This window comes from Onthophagus taurus, chromosome 3 (assembly GCF_036711975.1).
Source record: "Onthophagus taurus isolate NC chromosome 3, IU_Otau_3.0, whole genome shotgun sequence".
NCBI classification, from domain to species: Eukaryota; Metazoa; Arthropoda; class Insecta; order Coleoptera; family Scarabaeidae; genus Onthophagus; species Onthophagus taurus.
In genome coordinates, this window is record NC_091968.1 from 1,923,322 (window position 1) to 1,944,379 (window position 21,058).

General features: G+C 33.4%; 3 protein-coding genes across 3 annotated transcripts; all 3 read right to left on the minus strand.

Annotated features, from left to right (window-relative positions):
* Positions 1-2,594: 2,594 nt before the first annotated feature.
* LOC111420729 (phenoloxidase-activating factor 2-like) lies at positions 2,595-4,158 on the minus strand. The gene is made up of 5 exons (XM_023053771.2): positions 3,859-4,158; positions 3,466-3,801; positions 3,144-3,421; positions 2,932-3,089; positions 2,595-2,843 (listed from the first exon to the last, which is right to left on the minus strand). The coding sequence occupies exons 1-5, from the start codon at positions 4,119-4,121 to the stop codon at positions 2,652-2,654; spliced, it is 1,227 nt and encodes a 408-aa protein (XP_022909539.2). The 5' UTR covers positions 4,122-4,158; the 3' UTR covers positions 2,595-2,651.
* A 4,171-nt stretch (positions 4,159-8,329) lies between these two features.
* Positions 8,330-10,143, minus strand: LOC111420730 (phenoloxidase-activating factor 2-like). The gene is made up of 5 exons (XM_023053772.2): positions 9,794-10,143; positions 9,167-9,559; positions 8,848-9,119; positions 8,633-8,790; positions 8,330-8,566 (listed from the first exon to the last, which is right to left on the minus strand). The coding sequence occupies exons 1-5, from the start codon at positions 10,096-10,098 to the stop codon at positions 8,378-8,380; spliced, it is 1,317 nt and encodes a 438-aa protein (XP_022909540.2). The 5' UTR covers positions 10,099-10,143; the 3' UTR covers positions 8,330-8,377.
* Positions 10,144-19,345: 9,202 nt separating this feature from the next.
* On the minus strand, positions 19,346-21,058 carry LOC111420728 (phenoloxidase-activating factor 2-like). The gene is made up of 4 exons (XM_023053768.2): positions 20,681-21,058; positions 19,979-20,628; positions 19,771-19,928; positions 19,346-19,708 (listed from the first exon to the last, which is right to left on the minus strand). The coding sequence occupies exons 1-4, from the start codon at positions 21,001-21,003 to the stop codon at positions 19,517-19,519; spliced, it is 1,323 nt and encodes a 440-aa protein (XP_022909536.2). The 5' UTR covers positions 21,004-21,058; the 3' UTR covers positions 19,346-19,516.

Here is a 21,058-nt window from a genome sequence, read left to right on the forward strand (position 1 = left end):
AAAATTAATTGATAAAAAAATCGAAATAAAATTTTATTAATTTTAAGGTTATCCATCTTGACTCGGTTACCATGGTGATTAAGATCCAAATATTGCAGTTGCTTGTCAAAATTGACGTTGAATTTAAGTTTTCTTAATGAAAAACACATAATTAAGTGGATTTAAAGGTTGGATTTAATTCAAAATGGGTAAATGGATGAAATTATAAGCAAGGTAAGTGGATTAAATTAAAAAAATTTTTTTTTCGATCAATTAGAATGTACGAGAATTTAGGGTTAAATAACAATTAAAAATAAAACTAACACTAGGTCTAGAACTAGAAAGTTTTAGGTAATTTGTAGAGAATTAAATTCCCTTTCTGACAGGCCAAAAAAAAAATGGGGCGTTCCATTTAAAATTTTCAGCCAGCATCTGAAGAGTAATCCAAAATAACTTGAAAACGAAAAACGCTAGGTACCAATAACTTTTATCAAAGTCAACCTATTTTTCTACGTACAATTAAACGGTGTATAAAAACTATAGTATTCCATTTAAAATAACGAAGTTATGGTCTACTTCCGGTAGACCGGAAGTGGCGACCATCTTGGAAATATTTTAGATCGAAAGTTCCGAATGAACAACCCATGCTACCAAAATTTCAAACCTCTACGAATAATGGAACCCGAAAAAGTTCTAACGAACCAGTTACGTGACATTTTAAATCTGAAGTTAGCTATCATATAATAGACAAATAGACAACTTCTTGGTATTCTTTATTAAAAAACCTTTAAAATGAGTTCAAACATGATACATTTATATCGAAAAACAACAAAGTTGTAATAAAAAATATTAAAGTTGGCAACATTGAAATTAGCAACCTAATTTTGGAATATTAATACCAACCTTCATTTTTAATTTTTTTTTTATTGTATTTTTGTTTTTGTGATAAATTTTAAGACATTTTATAAACATTAAGAATTTGTCAAAATGATATTGACATTTCAAACCGGAAGTATATATCTCGAATAATATTGGAATTAAACGTATCATGTTTTACGACGATTACAAATATGTCAAAATTAACGTTGTCATTTGTAACCGAAAGTTGACCATAACTTCATTAATATTGAAGACAGATATGTCGTGTTTGTACTCATTTTAAAGGATTTTTAATGAAGATTATAAATATGTCAAAATTGAGGTTGACATTTTAAACCTGAAGTCAGTTATCATATAATAGACAATTGGACAACTTCATGGTGTTCTTTCATGATGTATTCTTTATTAGAAAAACCTTTAAAATGAGTCCAAACATAACGTACTTATCTCAAAAAAGTTTGAATAAAAAAACGTTAAACCCGAAGTTAGCAACAATGAAGGTAGCAATTTAATTATTAAATATTAATACCAACCTTAATTTTTAATTTTTTTTTTATTGTATTTTTGTTTTTGTGATAAATTTTAAGACATTTTATAAAAATTAAGAATTTGTCAAAATGACATTGACATTTCAAACCGGAAGTTGCTTATATCTCGAGTAATATTGGAATTAAACGTATAATGTTTGGATTCATTTTAAAGGATTTTTCACGACGATTACAAATACGTCAAAATTGACGTTGACATTTGCAACCGTACTTATTTTAAAGGATTTTTAATGAAGATTACAAATATGTTATTGAACCATCAATTGAGGTTGACATTTTAAACCTGAAGTCAGTTATCATATTATAGACAATTGGACAACTTCATGGTGTTCTTTCATGATGTATTCTTTATTAGAAAAACCTTTAAAATGAGTCCAAACATGATGTTGCTATATATCACTGTATTGTATATTTTTATTGCACTAAAACTAGAACTAACACTAGACTTAGAACTAGAAACATTCGGGTTTAGCCGTGCGTCTTCAGACGTGTTACGAAGTGTTACGAATAGTAGATCTGACTATTTCAAAATATATTTTCTAAAAGATTTAAGTCGAATATCAGTTATCGAGAAGATGAAAGAAACATTTAGTCGATATGAAGTTCCTGAATTGGTGATATCCTATAATGGTACACATTTTGTCAACAAACAGATGCTGAAATGGGAAAGCAGAACTGCAATAAAGAAAAGCGGTGAGGATATTTAGTGGACATTATTGGAGAAAACACCAAATAAAATAAATACAAGTCCAGTTCAACGATTAATGCCAAGAAAAACTAGATGTAGCTTACCTCTAAAAGCAGATCACTATAAACCTATTGTCATACAACATGTATCTGAGAAAATTGAAAACAATAAAAGAAATACAACAAATTGTATTACGATAGAAAAACAAGAAAACTACCTGATTTGATGATAGGACAATCAGTTTATGTGCAATTAAGATCTGATTCAGAATGGACAAAAGGAAAGGTAAAAGGAAAATGATCAGAAAGAGCCTTTATGATCGATGTGGGTGCAACATCTTATCTTATTAGCACAAAAAATGATTAAAAAAATCAACAAATATTTAATTCCAGAAAAGAAGAAAGACATGTAGAAGTCGAAATACCAGAAATGAAAAATTACGAACTGAGGTAGAAATACAAGAAATGAAGTTTCAAATACATACAAAAAAACATCGAGAATAGGATAAATCGAACTTTTTATTATCATCAAGGTCGATTACATTTTTATGAATTTCTTCATTTTGAATAAGGAATTGTATTATAACCTTCTTGAGCCATTATGGCATCAATCCAATGTCTAGCGCCGGCTACATCTGCATAAAGTCCTGGAGCTTTAAAGCACTCTATTCCCCCCACTACAATACCAACTTGAACGTATCTCTTTGGATTATTTGGGTCTGGACAAATCAATGGGCTTCCTCCATCACCCTAAAAAGAAAATATAAAACGATAACAATGAACATAAAATTAATTTTATAGAAATAATCGAAAGATTTGTGGGGACATTTTTATTTACCTTACAAGCATCTTTACCATATTCCCCGGCGCAAATAAGAGTGTCGGGAAGGATGTAATTAGGTCCAAGTCCATTTTTGCGCAATACAGCTTGACAAACATCATGTGGCACAATAGGTAATTCGATTTTCTTTAAAATGTTTGCATAACTTGCGTTATCTGGAAATTAGATTATAATTAGTTGTGATTTAAATTATAATAATTAAAACTTACTATCAAAATCTGTTTTTCCCCATCCACCGGTGAAACAATTCATTGAGTTCGCAACTTGTTTGTATAACGGCAAACAAATCGTGCCTACATTCGCAGCTCGAGTATATGGTTTATCAAGAAAAATTAAAGCTAAATCATTTTCTAAAGTGTCAGTATTATAGTTTATGTGTGTAATTATTTTTGAAACTCCACGTTCTTGTTTCGGATATAATTCTGCGTCGGTTGATGTATCCCATTCGCCAGCACGCACTTTTATTTTATCCAATTTACCTAAATAACTTAAAAAAGGAAAATGTTAACTCTAATTTATTAATTAACTTACTTTTCAACACAGTGAGCAGCAGTTAAAACAACTTGCGGCGAAATTAATGATCCACCACAAATCGATGAAGATTCATCCACGGCTGGATTATAATCAGTTTTTAAAATTGCAAGAACCCAAGGAAATTCCCCGTATTGAGCTTCGCCCCCATCATCACCTGTTATCGTAAAACCGAGGCCGTGAGGATTTCTTATTCCACAATAACTAAGTTGTGACGAATTTACTTTATGCGAATTAAGAAAAGTACTTGATATAGGTGCAGCTTCGGTGTTGGGGGGTAATTCTTCTTGTTTACAACATTTATCCAATATGTTTGGACATTTATTCCCTTCATTCCTAATAAATTTAAATCAAATATATTTTGCTATTAAAATGGTACAAAAATGAACTCACTTTAAATTAATAAAATGATTTACAGGTTCTGCCATATCATAGTTGTAATAAGCTGACGATGGAATAATCGTATTTGAAGTAGGGTTACACATATAATAAGGTACACACACTTTTTTTTCGTTTTCATCGCAAAATAGCGATGTTTTTAAGGAATCTTCCGATTCATCGCTTACTGGAGACGCGGTAATCGTCGTGGTGCGAAGAAAAACCACGAAAAATAAGATTACGTAAAAAAATTGAGAAAACATATTTGATAGATACATCTTTGATTGTGTTCTTCGAACGTGTTTATATCAACTGAACCGGCTAGTTGCGAACTTTTCTTCTTATTTAACATTTCTTTTTATTTGTATTTAAAAAAAGGAAAAGTCGTCTTTAGTGGATGGCAGTCTTAACCAGTTCTTTAGAGGAGCAGGTTGCAATAAGATATCATCAATAAATGAAGCAATGAACTCAAAAGAACTAAAAAGAACTTCCTCTTGGGTTAAAAATAGTGGTGGAACGGATATCCGGCCATTTTTTTAAATCCGGCCGAATACTGGATAGTTACCAAATATCCGGCTTTGGTCGGATATTAAAAACCTATTACTTAGTACTTCACCTTTCACAGGAATTAGTATCTCTTTTAAGTGTTGGACATTTTTCATTGAATACAACATTATTTATATCAGGTTTGTCTTTAGCAACCTCATTCTAACAATCAAAATACGATATATAAAATCTCTTGTTGCAATTTCGTCTAGTTTCCTTCTCTTCGCTTGTAATTCATCATCACATTGATTACTAACAGAACTGTCGCTGTTATCACTTTCGATTATTAATTACAGTATCCTCTTCTTAATGCAAAAAGCCGTTTTGAAAAATCCCCTTTACTTCTTGAGAAATAAATTTTTGAAATGATCGAAATTTTTTTCGAATTTTGCAATTTTCATCGATAACTTTCAAAATTCGCTATAAAATTAATTTCTTGAAGGATCCTTGTGAAAATATCACCAATTATTAATTAAAGTATTCTCTTTTTAATGCAAAAAATCCGTTTTGAAAAATAACTTTTAGTTTTTGAGAAAACAATGTTTGAAGTTTTGATAAAATTTTCGATGTTGCAATTTTCATCGATAACTTTCAAAATTCGCTGTAAAATTAATTTCTTGAAGGATCCTTGTGAAAATATCACCAATTATTAATTAAAGTATTCTCTTTTTAATGCAAAAAGTCGTTTTGAAAAATCCCCTTTAGTTCTTGAGAAGTAAATTTTTGAAATGATCGATAATTTTTTCGTATTTTACAATTTTCGCCAATTAAGTTTTAAAAATTCGTATAAAATTCACTTCTTGGAATATTAGTATAAAAATGTCCCAAAGTGTTAATAAAAGTGTCCTCTTTCCAATGAACCAACACGTTTTGAAAAATAACTTTTAGTTTTTGAGAAAACAATATTTGAAGTTTTGATAAAATTTTCGATATTGCAATTTTAATAATAATAATAATAATAATAGTTCTTTATTCATACAATAAACATTACATGAAACGTCATTACAGTTACAATCATATCTTCACAAACAGATGGAGTACAAATAACAAACAAGTTAACAAACAACAAATAAGTTAACAAATAAAATAGTCAGTGTCCTGAAAATATTCCTCACAGGAGTAATAGCATTTTTTTATTAGTAAATTACGTACATATACCTTAAATCGCGCGTTGGTCAACATCTTAACATTAGGTGGTAATTTATTATAAAGTTTGACGCCGTGATAATCGACGCCCTGTCTGGTCAAATTTAGACGGTGCAACGGCACTTCTAACAAATGTTTATTACGAGTATTATACTCGTGTTTAAAGTTATTTCTTTTAAAATGTTCACTGCTGTGTACATAATATAAACATGTAAGTATATATACACACGGTAATGTAAGTATATTTAACTTTTTAAATGACGGTCTACATGTTTGTTTCGGTTATAGGTTTTCCACAGCACGTATACAACGCTTCTGCAGTAGGAACACCCTTCCCACAGCCGACGAAGAGCCCCAGATGGTGATACCATAGATCGCGATGGCAAGAAAAGTAGGCTGCCCTAGCAACGTTCTGATCAGCACAATTCATCAATCGACGCACAACATACACACCACACGTCAAACGTTTACACAGCGCGTCCACGTGATTGTGCCAATTCAACTTAGCATCAAATGTCAGCCCAAGAAATTTAACGCATGTTTCACTACAATTAAAAAAGTGTAAAGTTTGTGTTTTAGAGTCATTTATGTGAAGTTTGTAACATTTTTTACATTGTGTGGAAGGTCGTTCATGTAGATGATGAATAATATCGGACCTAATATCGACCCCTGGGGCACGCCATGTTTGCATGGTCTCATTTCTGATCTTTCACCACACCAACTCATAGTTTGGCTTCTATTGTTAAGGTACGATTTCATTAATTCAAGTGGAATTCCTCGTATTCCATATGCTGACATCTTGGTTAACAATATTTCGTGGTTAACAGTGTCGAATGCACGACTTAGGTCACAGCAGGTTATACTAGCCTTTCCATGATGATCGTGAGCTGTTGTGATCTCTTCAATAACTTTTACAATGGCTGTGATTGTAGATCGTCCCTCCCTATAGCCATGCTGCGCATCATTCAAAATATCATATTTCTTCAGATAGCTCATTAGCCTTTTCTTTATTAGCTCTTCGAGTATTTTTGACATGACAGGGAGTATTGAGATAGGCCGATAGTTTTCACAACAATTGTCGTCACCCTTTTTATATATTGGTGTTACTTTTGCGACCTTCAATTTGTCGGGAAATATGCCTTCGTCCAGACACCTATTAAAGATTTCAGCCAAAGGTATTGATGCACTTGCAGCTACAGTTTTGATTAACGCTGTGTACATACCATAAACGTCTTCGCTTCTCTTCGATTTGATACCATTTATTATATCGACCACCTCGAGGTGGTTCGTCGCTGTAAAGAAACATGATCTAGAGTAGTCGTTTTGGTTATTTTTTAGGTAGGTGTTATAATTTCGTGTTGATGCAGTCATCCGTTCAAGGAGAACTTCGACATCACGTGCTAAATGTTCACTGAAATTGTGAGCCTGTATTTCGCTACCCAGATTTTTTTGTTTTGATTTCTGACGCTCATTCTTAACAATACTCCAGATAACTTTTTGTTTGTTATCTGCGGTTTCAATAGCTTTGATGTTGTTGGCTTTCCGTACAAATTCTAAACAACGATGATAATCTAGTTTGTACTGTTTATATCGGTCATATGCTTCTTCGCCTTTTTCCACAGATGCAATCATTCCCAGCAGGTTTAGGTTGTTTTTCTGTTTCTTTATATATTCCGGCAATTTATGAAAACAGCTTTGTCGCTGGCTTTGAAATTTAGTTTTGCTTTTTACAGGAAAACACGTGTTGTGTAGGCGATGGAATTCATTATGGAAAGCATTATAGGACTCATTCGCATCATAATCATGTTGAATAATAGACTCCCAATTGACTGTATCCATCTTTTCTTTAAAGAGCTTTTTATTAGACTCATCATATATACGGTATGATAGTTTTGCCTTTTTATCTACACTGTTCCCATCTCTATACACCTGCATGAACTGGCAGTAGTGATCTGACAAATGCAACTGCAAAGTGGTTTCCCTGCGACATCGAGTGGGAATGTTTGTAAATATATTATCTACGCATCTTGTTGATGCTGGCCTCGACACTGTGTCGAAGCAATTGATTAGGTTGTAAGACGTAGTTAAGTCGATTAATTCTCTTTTTTGAGTTGAATCTTTGATTACATCTATGTTAAAGTCCCCTGTAACCAGTAGTTCGTACTCTGGATATTTTAATTGTATATACAAGAGAGCTTCTTCAAGTTGCTCCAGAAAGATACTTTGTACCGCCGAAGGCGGTCTGTATATTGACATAACCGCAATCTTTTCCTTGGTTATCACAATCGCCCCCCTCTCTGCATGTTGCTCGATACTAAGCATTTTCACCTCAGTAATCTCTTCGTATTTGTAGCAATCTCTGACTAGAATGATTACACCGCCACCCCTTACCTGGCTTCTGCAGAAGATAAAGCCCGTGTTAAATGCTGCCGTGTTAAATTTTCATCAATAACTTTCAAAATTCGCTATAAAATTAATTTCTTGAAGAATCAAAGCATCAAAAAAGTTTATTTTGTATCTTGGATCCAAATAAGTTGAGATATCTTATCAGCTTTCTTATTAATTTCATTTTTATTCAAATAATGTGGCAATGTAGGGTATTACTTTAGAAATGTACCAGAAATTATAACCATAATGGCCGGATAACCAGATATCCGGCTGAAGGGGTTGCCGAATATCCGGTATCCTGCTTTTCAGAAAATCACTATCCGTTCCATCACTAGTTAAAAACGAACCATCATAATTAAAATTTTTTTTATTTACATCTCAATAATTGTATTCAAAGCATTACAACACCGAGATTTATGGATTATGAATATGGCATGTTCATGTTTTTATTTGATTATGAATATGGAATTGGATTATAACCTTTATCAGCCATTACAGCATCTATCCAATGTCGAGCGCTAGCTACGTCAGAATAAACCCCTGGAGCTTCAAAGCATCCAACGCCCCAAGCCACAATACCAACTTGGACGTATCTCTTCGGATTGTATGGGTCTGGACAAACCAACGGACCTCCAGCATCACCCTAAAATAATTCAAAAAGTAATATCATTAAATGGAACTTTTATTTCAACTTTGATTGGGAACATACCGTACATGTATCTTTACCATATTCTCCAGCACATATCATAGTATCGGGTAGGACGAAGCTAGGTCCAAGTTCTGTTTTACGCAGTTCTTTTTGGCAAATATCATACGAAACGATTGGTAGTTCGATTTTCTTCAAAATATTTGAATAACTTGAATGCGCTGGAAAAAAAATTTGCTTTATGCAATTGATGCGTTCTCGCAGCGATAGATCCGTACCGTTTTCCTTTCCCCATCCACCAGTAAAACAATTTTTGGAGTAAATAACCTGTCTATATAGTGGCAAACAAATCGTTCCTATATTTTCCGCTCTGGTATAAGGATTTTCAAGGAAAATTAAAGCGAAGTTGTTTTCTCCGCTATTTTGATTGTAATTAGCGTGGATAATTATTTGTGAGACACCGCGATCTTGTTTCGGATATGACTCTTGTTCCGATAAAATGTCCCATTCGCCAGCGCGAACTTTTATTTTATCTAAATTGTTTACATAGCTTAAAAAAATATTGTTAATTTAACAAAATAAAAATAATCGACTCACTTTTGTACACAATGGGCGGCTGTCAAAATGACCGCCGGGGAAATTAATGATCCTCCACAAATCGAGCGAGACTCATTAGAATCATAATCAGTTTTGAAAATCATGACTACCCAAGGAAATTCCCCATATCGGGCTTCGTTACTGTCGTCACCTACATTAGGAGAATTAAGACCGTTAGGATTTCTTATTCCACAGTAACTAAGTTGTAGCTGAGTTGGTTTTGGTCTGGTTGGTTTCAATGTAGTTGGTTTAAATGTAGGAATAGGTGGAGTTGGTACAGGAGGAGTTGGTTTAGTTGGAGTTAATTCTGTTGTAGTTGATAAGGTGGTTGTTGTTCTATCTTTTTCTGATATAGTACAACATATATCCAAAAGTTCGGGACATTCGGTTCCACTAAATATTAAAAAAACAATTTTAAAAACAATTACATTTAAATCTTGTTTTTAACGTTATGAATAAAACGTATAAAGATGTCATAACCCGGAGCCTACGATATTCCAGGCCGTATTGTAATGGTGTTACATTACAGTCGGTCTGGAATATCGTAGGCTTCGGATAACCTATTGATCCTGTTTACTGTAAGACATAATTTGTGTATTCAATTTAATTATTGTGATTGGTACTCACATTGGAAACAGAGAAAGACCCCTCATTCGTGTTACAGTTTCTGGAATAATTTCTTTTGTAATGGGATCGCATCTATTATAGTGTACGCAAATTTGAATTCCTTTCATAGATCCTTCACCGCATTTTTTTTGTTCTAGCATAACATTTGAACCGCCATCAGGCACCAATCTTCCATTCGGAGGTACCCAATGTGGGTTGCTTTTGTATAAGCGAGAAATGTTAACAGAATTAACCTGCTCGGTGACTTCTTCTCCACAAATTAAAACGATAAAAATTATGATTAGACTGAGACTTTGAGAATACATTTTTGATATCTTCGAACTCAAGCTTACACTGAATAACGGTTACGACGTTTTAAAATTTAAATACACCTCCTTCTCTTTCGTGTGTTTTCTTTCATTTTATTTTTAAAAGATAATGATAGTATACTATACAGGGTGTCTCAGCGATTAGACGTTTCTAGGGTTCTGGCCAAAATAAAAATTTGAGAATTTAGACGTAAGTATTATCAATTACGTTCGTTGTATAAATGTTAAGCCGTTCTCGACATCTAAACATACTCCATCATATTGCTCAAGCATGTTCTGAATCCTAAATTGATATCGCAAAAATCGAGTGTTCTCTGAGTTTTTGAATCTGCTGGAGTAGATTTTTCTGGAAAAATTCGAATAACTTGAGAACGGCCGAATCAAATTGCAAAAAGTAAAGTTATTTATAAACCTTGAAAACAGACAAATCCAAATATGTAAAAATGTACAGGTGTTCCATTTAAAAAAATAAAGTAAGTGGCGACTTCCGGTATAACCGGAAGTGCTAGAAATCTAAAAAACTAAGGCTAAAAAGTATTTTAGTCGAAGAGAACGTAATTGATAATACTTAAGTCTAAATTCTCAAATTTTTATTTTGGCCAGAACCCCAGAAACGTCTAATGACCGGTCTCGCTGGGACAGCCTGTATACAAAGATAATTTACTGCATCTAAAGGCCAAAATAAAATATTACTTGAAAAACAATCGATTAATGATTATGCTAAAAACAATAAACATCTTAACTTATAAACAACACAACCTATGCAATTTTTAATTAATTTAACGTACAATGTGAGAATTAAAATGATGGAATTTTAAAAAATGGTGCTAAGAAAAATTGTTGCTTTCTTAATTCTAAATATATATTCCTTAAGCATTTTTTTGATAAAATTAATAATTTTTGAAGTAACTTGAAAAATATTACTTTTTATACCAGCATGCAGCGCTATATACTTTATTAACATATATTATACGAAACATTTTTCAATAAAAATGGTATCCTTCGAGTTACAATGAGTTCCATTGAGTCGCATTTAACGTACTATTCAGTGGGAAAATTAAAATGTTGGAATTTCGAAAAATGCTATTAAGAAAAATTATTACTTTCTTAATTCCAAATAAATATTCCTTAAGCATTTTTTTGATAAAATTAATAATTCTTGAAATAACTTGAAAAATATTACTTTTTATACCAACATGCAGCGCTATCTGGTGGAGATTTCGAATATTTTAGGTAAAAAGTTGATTTTAAAAGAGTTTATTAACAAATATTATACGAAACATTTTTCAATAAAAATGATATCTTTCGAGTTGCATTGAGTCGCATTTAACGTACTATTCAGTGGGAAAATTAAAATGTTGGAATTTCGAAAAATGCTATTAAGAAAAATTATTACTTTCTTAATTCCAAATAAATATTCCTTAAGCATTTTTTTGATAAAATTAATAATTCTTGAAATAACTTGAAAAATATTACTTTTTATACCAACATGCAGCGCTATCTGGTGGAGATTTCGAATATTTTAGGTAAAAAGTTGATTTTAAAAGAGATTATTAACAAATATTATACGAAACATTTTTCAATAAAAATGATATCTTTCGAGTTGCATTGAGTCGCATTTAACGTACTATTCAGTGGGAAAATTAAAATGTTGGAATTTCGAAAAATGCTATTAAGAAAAATTATTACTTTCTTAATTCCAAATAAATATTCCTTAAGCATTTTTTTGATAAAATTAATAATTCTTGAAATAACTTGAAAAATATTACTTTTTATACCAACATGCAGCGCTATCTGGTGGAGATTTCGAATATTTTAGGTAAAAAGTTGATTTTAAAAGAGATTATTAACAAATATTATACGAAACATTTTTCAATAAAAATGATATCTTTCGAGTTGCATTGAGTCGCATTTAACGTACTATTCAGTGGGAAAATTAAAATGTTGGAATTTCGAAAAATGCTATTAAGAAAAATTATTACTTTCTTAATTCCAAATAAATATTCCTTAAGCATTTTTTTGATAAAATTAATAATTCTTGAAATAACTTGAAAAATATTACTTTTTATACCAGCATGCAGTGCTATCTGGTGGAGATTTCGAATATTTTAGGCAAAAAGTTGATTTTAAAAGACTTTATTAACAAATATTATACGAAACATTTTTCAATGAAAATGATATCCTTCGAGTTACAATGAGTTCCATTGAGTTGCATTTAACGTACTATTCAGTGGGAAAATTAAAATGTCGGAATTTCGAAAAATGCTATTAAGAAAAATTATTACTTTCTTAATTCTAAATAAATATTCATTAAGCATTTTTTTGATAAAATTAATAATTCTTGAAATAACTTGAAAAATATTACTTTATATACCAGCATGCAGCGCCATCTGGTGGGGATTTCGAATTTTTTAGGCGAAAAGTTGATTTTAAAAGACTTTATTAACAAATATTATACGAAACATTTTTCAATAAAAATGATATCCTTCGAGTTACAATGAGTTCCATTGACTCGCATTTAACGTACTATTCAGTGGGAAAATTAAAATGTTGGAATTTCGAAAAATGCTATTAAGAAAAATTATTACTTTCTTAATTCCAAATACCTATTCCTTAAGCATTTTTTTGATAAAATTAATAATTTTTGAAATAACTTGAAAAATATTATTTTTTATACCAGCATGCAGCGCTATCTGGTGAAGATTTCGAATTTTTTAGGCAAAAAGTTGATTTTAAAAGACTTTATTAACAAATATTATACGAAACATTTTTCAATAAAAATGATATCCTTCGGGTTACAATGAGTTCCATTGAGTCGCATTTAACGTACTATTCAGTGGGAAAATTAAAATGTTGGAATTTCTAAAAATGCTATTAAGAAAAATTATTACTTTCTTAATTTCAAATAAATATTCCTTAAGCATTTTTTTGATAAAATTAATAATTTTTGAAATAACTTGAAAAATATTACTTTTTATACCAGCATGCAGCGCTATCTGGTGGAGATTTCGAATTTTTTAGGCAAAAAGTTGGTTTTAAAAGATTTTATTAACAAATATTATACGAAACATTTTTCAATAAAAATGATATCTTTCGAGTTGCATTGAGTCGCATTTAACGTACTATTCAGTGGGAAAATTAAAATGTTGGAATTTCGAAAAATGCTATTAAGAAAAATTATTACTTTCTTAATTCCAAATAAATATTCCTTAAGCATTTTTTTGATAAAATTAATAATTCTTGAAATAACTTGAAAAATATTACTTTTTATACCAACATGCAGCGCTATCTGGTGGAGATTTCGAATATTTTAGGTAAAAAGTTGATTTTAAAAGAGATTATTAACAAATATTATACGAAACATTTTTCAATAAAAATGATATCTTTCGAGTTGCATTGAGTCGCATTTAACGTACTATTCAGTGGGAAAATTAAAATGTTGGAATTTCGAAAAATGCTATTAAGAAAAATTATTACTTTCTTAATTCCAAATAAATATTCCTTAAGCATTTTTTTGATAAAATTAATAATTCTTGAAATAACTTGAAAAATATTACTTTTTATACCAGCATGCAGTGCTATCTGGTGGAGATTTCGAATATTTTAGGCAAAAAGTTGATTTTAAAAGACTTTATTAACAAATATTATACGAAACATTTTTCAATGAAAATGATATCCTTCGAGTTACAATGAGTTCCATTGAGTTGCATTTAACGTACTATTCAGTGGGAAAATTAAAATGTCGGAATTTCGAAAAATGCTATTAAGAAAAATTATTACTTTCTTAATTCTAAATAAATATTCATTAAGCATTTTTTTGATAAAATTAATAATTCTTGAAATAACTTGAAAAATATTACTTTATATACCAGCATGCAGCGCCATCTGGTGGGGATTTCGAATTTTTTAGGCGAAAAGTTGATTTTAAAAGACTTTATTAACAAATATTATACGAAACATTTTTCAATAAAAATGATATCCTTCGAGTTACAATGAGTTCCATTGACTCGCATTTAACGTACTATTCAGTGGGAAAATTAAAATGTTGGAATTTCGAAAAATGCTATTAAGAAAAATTATTACTTTCTTAATTCCAAATACCTATTCCTTAAGCATTTCTTTGATAAAATTAATAATTCTTGAGATAACCTCAAAAATATTACTTTTTATACCAGCATGCAGCGCCATCTAGTGGGGATTTCGAATTTTTTAGGCAAAAAGTTGATTTTAAAAGACTTTATTAACAAATATTATACGAAACATTTTTCAATAAAAATGATATCGTTCGAGTTACAATAAGTTCCATTGAGTCGCATTTAACGTACTATTCAGTGGGAAAATTAAAATGTTGGAATTTCGAAAAATGCTATTAAGAAAAATTATTACTTTCTTAATTCTAAATAAATATTCCTTAAGCATTTTTTTGATAAAATTAATAATTCTTGAAATAACTTGAAAAATATTACTTTTTATACCAGTATGCAGCGCCATCTGGTGAGGATTTCGAATTTTTTAGGCAAAAAGTTGATTTTAAAAGGCTTTATTAACAAATATTATACGAAACATTTTTCAATAAAAATGATATCCTTCGAGTTACAATGAGTTCCATTGAGTCGCATTTAACGTACTATTCAGTGGGAAAATTAAAATGTTGGAATTTCGAAAAATGCTATTAAGAAAAATTATTACTTTCTTAATTCCAAATACATATTCCTTAAGCATTTTTTTGATTAAATTAATAATTCTTGAAATAACCTCAAAAATATTACTTTTTATACCAGCATGCAGCGCCATCTAGTGGAGATTTCGAATTTTTTAGGCAAAAAGTTGGTTTTAAAAGACTTTATTAACAAATATTATACGAAACATTTTTCAATAAAAATGATATCTTTCGAGTTGCATTGAGTCGCATTTAATGTACTATTCAGTGGGAAAATTAAAATGTTGGAATTTCGAAAAATGCTATTAAGAAAAAATATTACTTTCTTAATTCCAAATAAATATTCCTTAAGCATTTTTTTGATTAAATTAATAATTCTTGAGATAACTTCAAATTAATTTCAATGTGTATTGATTATGCAAGTAAAAGGTCAACAAATAGAAATTCGCCAAACTTATTGAAATAATAACAACAATCTGGTTTATACAAAGTATGTATAAATTACAATGTACTAGTATGTATATGTATACAATAAAATGTTGTTGCTGAGTAGATTTAGACCTTCCCCGATGTTACATTATGATTTTTTGATCTACCTTTACCAGGTAAAAAGCAACAACTTTCCGTAATATGTTCGCATTCATTTTCAAGATCCCTAAAAAGGAAAAGTAATACATTTAATGTTGATTATTGTTCCTTTTCTAATTATTTTACTCACTTTATATCTATGTAATTAGTTGCTATATTTCCGTTAGGTAAAACCTCACCCGTAAAAGGATCGCATTTATAGTAAGGAACGCAAATTTTTACTCCTTCTGTTTTTCCTTCACCACACCTAGCCAATGCGGTCATTCGTGGTATAAGATTTTCAGGCTCTAAATCACCACCCGCAGGAACCCAATGTGGATTGGTTTTGGTTGTTGGAGACGACGCCAATTCAGAAATAGCGATGATAAATAGGATAGCGTGGAGATTTCGTGGAAATATATACATAGTTGATGATTTCTTGGAAATAAATTTATTTAGGTCGTGATGATATCGATGCTTCAATGTCGACTGGCCAAGATTCAAATTTAGCTAGAAATCTTTTCTTATCGTGACCTTTCTAACTGCAATTATCAAATAATAACGTTGTTTTTGTTGTGATAAGTAAAGGAATCAATCAATTGATTCAATAATAATTTTACATTATACATATTGTGGGCACCACCACACAATGTGGGCAAGCACCAACACAAATGAAAGAGGTGAGTTACTTTTTGACTACCAATTAGGGGAGGGGCTTACTGTTAATAATGTAGGCGCCAAACCAACCTTTGTTACCAGAAATAGAGCAGAGGTACTTGACATTACGTTCAGCTCAATTATATTAAGCTCTAAGATAACCTCCTGGAGGGTATCCTCTGAACCGTCGTGTTCAGACCAGACATATTCAATTTAAAATTGATCTAGGGATGAAATCGGACTGTACGTACCGTAATCCCCGTAGCACTAATTGGGATCTGTTTAAGAGTTGCCTTGCAGATAACCTAATTAGTGTTATCGCAACCGTTAGGAACTGTGATCAGGTTGAAATAGCCACGGAGCAGATCTCTGTGGCAATTCGCTCTGCATATCACAGTAGCAGTCCACTGAAGGTGAAAAGTAGTAATCGGGGCACACCCTGGTGGAACGAATCTCTTAGCTCCGAAAGACAAGAGGTCCGAAAGCTTTTCAACCGGGCCAAGACATTAGGTGAATGGGAAAAATATAAACAAGCTCTAACGAATTACACCAAAAACATACGTAAGGCAAAAAGAGAGTCATGGAGGAGGTTCTGTGAGGGAGTGAAAGACACACCCAGCAGTGCAAGAATTCACAAGATTCTCGCTAGAGATCCGGCACTACCCCTGGGATCACTTAGGCGGCCTGATAGTAGTTTTACGGACTCTAGCAGAGCCTCGTTGGAGCTTCTCATGCAGACTCATTTCCCAGGAAGCCTGATGATGAGGGCCGATAATGCCACAGCGGGCTATTCCTGCAAGGCAAAGCGCCCCTCAAATACGGATTGGAGTGTGGCTAGAAAAGTCGACACTTACACATCTGTGGACCAGGCAATTCAAACGTTTAAGCCGTTCAAATCGCCTGGAGAAGACAATATCTTTCCTGCTTTGTTACAGCAGGGGAGGTCTTTGTTGTTGCCAATTTTGGTAAAAATTTTCAGAGCGAGTGTCGCCTGGAAATATGTGCCGGCAGAATGGACTAATGTACGGGTATCTTATATACCCAAAGCGGGCCGTTCGGTCCCTACTCCTAATGCCTTTCGACCCATCAGCCTAACGTCATTTCTGCTGAAAACCCTTGAAAAAGTTCTGGAACGGTATATCCGTACGGTGCCATTGGTATCTGGTCCACTGAGTCGCCACCAGTATGCTTATCAAGCGGGAAAATCAGCAGAATTGGCTCTACACAACTTAGTTAGTAGAGTATCCAGGACGCTGCAGGTCTTGGTTTGTGCGTTTCTGGATATAGAGGGAGCGTTCAACAACGCAATACCACAATCTCTTGAAAGAGCTGCTCTTGACAGGGGAGTGGAAGCAACTAGAGCGGGTTGGATCCGCCATATGCTTGATAGTAGAATAGTTTCTACTTCACTTCACGGTGATACGATACGCTTCAGGCCGGGAGGTGGCTGCCCGCAGGGAGGGGTGTTATCTCCCCTGCTTTGGTCCCTTCTAGTTGACGATCTGATTGCGATAGTCGAAGCCGTTGGTGTGGAAATACAAGCTTATGCTGATGACATTGTCGTTATGGTCAAAGGAACCTGTTTGCCGAGGATATCTAAAGTCCTCCAGGTGACCCTAGATACCATTTGCGCTTGGTGTAAGGGAGAGAACCTCTCAATAAACCCGCAAAAGACAATTGTTATGCCCTTCACCAGGAAGCGAAAGTTGGATGGACTAATCCGCCCAACTATCCAAGGTGAAGAAATTCCTTTCTCAAAGGAAGTCAAATATCTAGGAGTAATCCTAGACAAAACCCTGTCATGGAATAGACATTTGCAGGGAGTTTTGCACAAAGCTAGACTATCCTTGTGGACTTGTCGCAGTCTTTGTGGAAAAAATTGGGGTTTTACCCCTGAAAGACTGTACTGGCTCTATGTGACTGTGGTTAGACCTATGATCACATACGGAGCAGCAGCCTGGTATAGGAAAGTCCGACAGACTTCAGTTATCAGTAAACTTTCACGAATTCAACGAGTAGCTGGATTGGCAATCTCTGGTGCGATAGGCACAACGCCAACTCTAGCAATGGAGGTTCTGCTTGGCCAATCTCCTCTGCATTTGCATATAGAGAAAGTGGCTAGAACAACCATTTACAGATTTAAGCAATATGCTCAAAACTGTTCCGACATTTCCTACCAATGGACTGCGGAAGACATTATAAGCACTGATACTGTGCTATCAATGCCGTCAGATTTGGCGGTATCACTATCAGTGATTAATGCTCGATAGCAGATTGTACTGCCTGAGCGGCAGTCCTGGATCGAAAATGAAAATTCTCTGGTTCGGGCAGACATTTGCTTGTACACAGATGGATCAAAAACGCCTGAAGGGGTAGGAGCAGGAGTATACTGCCAGACACCTCGAATTAAGCAAGCCTACAGCCTGGGTACGTACTGTACTGTATTCCAGGCGGAAGTATTTGCTATTGACATGGGTGCTAAAATCCTCTCTGAAAGAGGGGTGAAGAACATGACAGTACGAATTTTCTCAGACAGTCAAGCCGCTCTCCAGGCGCTGCAAGCCGTGAAAACGGTGTCGGCTCTGGTTAATGATTGTAAGAGAACATTAAACACACTGAGTTGTGATAACAGAGTCTCTCTGATCTGGGTCCCGGGTCACTCTGGTGTTGCTGGCAATGAAGCGGCAGATAAGCTAGCACGAGATGGCAGCGCTGAAGCGTTTGTGGGACCGGAACCAGCAGTTGGGGTATCATTTGCGATGGCCAAATATAGGATTGGACTGTGGGCTGAAGAGAGACTTCGCCTACTGTGGACCAGTTCTCCTGGAATGAGACATGCTAAGGTGTTTATTAACATCGCCACTGTCAAACCCGGGAATATTTTAGGACTTGCCCGTAGTAGCATAAAAGTTCTAATGGGTGTTTTTACTGGGCACTGTCGATTAAAAGCACACCTCAACTTGTTGGGTTTAGCCGACGATGTTGAATGCCGACTATGTGCGGAGGAAGCGGAGACGGTTGAGCATGTTTTATGCCACTGCCCTGCCGTTAACCGTATCAGATTCTCGATTTTTGGGTCGCAGTTTATCTCCTCAAAAGATCTGAATGACCTTTCGCCGAGCAAGGTATTAATGTTCGTTAAGAGCATTGGACTGCACGGTGAAATTTGATAACGATATCTATCGGGGTACAATAGATCCTTAGGGTCGCGGTGCAAGGTTGGTTGGTCCGCCTACCCGATATGTATTCTATGTAATGTAATGTAATGTAATGTACATATTGTGACAAACGCTTGATAGACAAATCACACAACAGCTATAGAACTAACCATGATGATGATGTTAAATAAAAAAGACAAAATCAAAGCTTTCTCTTTGTATTGTATTTTATTTTCATTCAGATTACATAAAAGCAAAACAAAAAAATGTTTTTGTTATACAAGTCTTGTGAATATGATAATAGATGGCGTTAATGAAGCGTCGTGTGATTGGCTAGTTTCCTTCACGATACTTTAATTAATTTTTTGTTATTTCATCGTGCGTAAGTAATTGAGTCATAACCCATCATTGATATTTTGTCATCTATCCAATGTCTAGCCCTGGCTATGTTGGCGTAAGCTCGCGGTCCATTACCGCAAGTGAGTCCTCCTATTAAAATACCGACCTGAATATATCTGTTCTTGTTATGTGGATCTGGACAAATTAATGGAGTCCCAGGATCGCCCTAAAATATAAAATCAAAAAAATTTTGTTTTAATTTAACAAACAAAAATTAGTCCTTATTACAATGCAATTTTCCGAAGTATATCCTCCAGCACAAACCATCGATTCGGGAAGGAGATAATCAGGGCCATATTGATTTGCACGAAATTGTTGTTGGCAAATATCCCGGGGAACAATTGGGAGTTCAAGTTTTTTTAAAATGTTTGAATTTAATGTACGATCTGGAAAATGATTAAGATTTATTTTAATGTTAAAAGAGAAAAGTACTTACTATTAAAGCGATCTTGTCCCCATTCGGTGATGAAGCAATTCCTTGATTCAATATGTTGTTTATGTAATGGCAAACATATCGTTTGTATATTTTTAGCCGGAGCAAAAATGTTGTCAAGGAAAATTAAGGCGAAATTATTTGCTCCAGTGTTTGGATCGTAATTTTCATGGATAATTATTTTTGTAACCCCGCGTTCTTGTGTTGGATAAATTTCTTGTTCTGATAAACTATCCCATTCGCCAGCCAAAACTTTTAATTGATTTGGTTTATCTATGTACTGTTGCACACAATAACTAGCAGTTAAAACAACCCCCGGATGGATTAGCGAACCACTACAATCCAAGGCAGACTCATTTAAGATTGGGTTATACTGGGTTTTAACAATTGCAATAACCCACGGGAACTCCCCGTATTGAGCTTCATCATTTTTAACTGTTATAGAAGAATTGAGACCTTGATAATTCCTTTTTCCACAATAACTAATTGATATTTCAGTTGGTTTATTAGTTGTTGGTGTAGGTGTAGTTAGTTGAAAAGTATTTGAATTAGTTGTACTCGAATTACTCGTAGTTGGTTTAATCGTAGTTGGATTTGGGGGATATAAAAAGCAACAAGTATCCATGAGATTATTACATTCCGTTTCCAAATCGCTTAAATAGTTAATATTAATTATTTAGCCAAATTTGCCAAAAAAGCACTCACCCTTTATCAACTTCGTGTACACTAGTAAGTTGTACATAAACCTGAGGGTCTTTAACCGCTTTCGTAGCTGGATCACATTCATCATAACGTACACAAATCTTTATGCCTCTCGATCCCCCTTCACCGCATCTTGGCACCGCTTTCACTACCGGTAAGGGGGTTGTACTGACTAAAGTGAAATTTTCAGGAACCCAATGCGGGTTTTCGTTGTTGAATACAGCATTAACGTAAGTGTGAATGGCTTTAAAATCTTTTTCCACGAGTTGACCACGAACCAAAATAAAAAATACGTTTATTAGAAAAATGCTTGAAAAAATTGTCATCTTTGATGATTTCGTCTCGGCGGTTTGATATCGAATGAGGTTTTAAATTAACCCG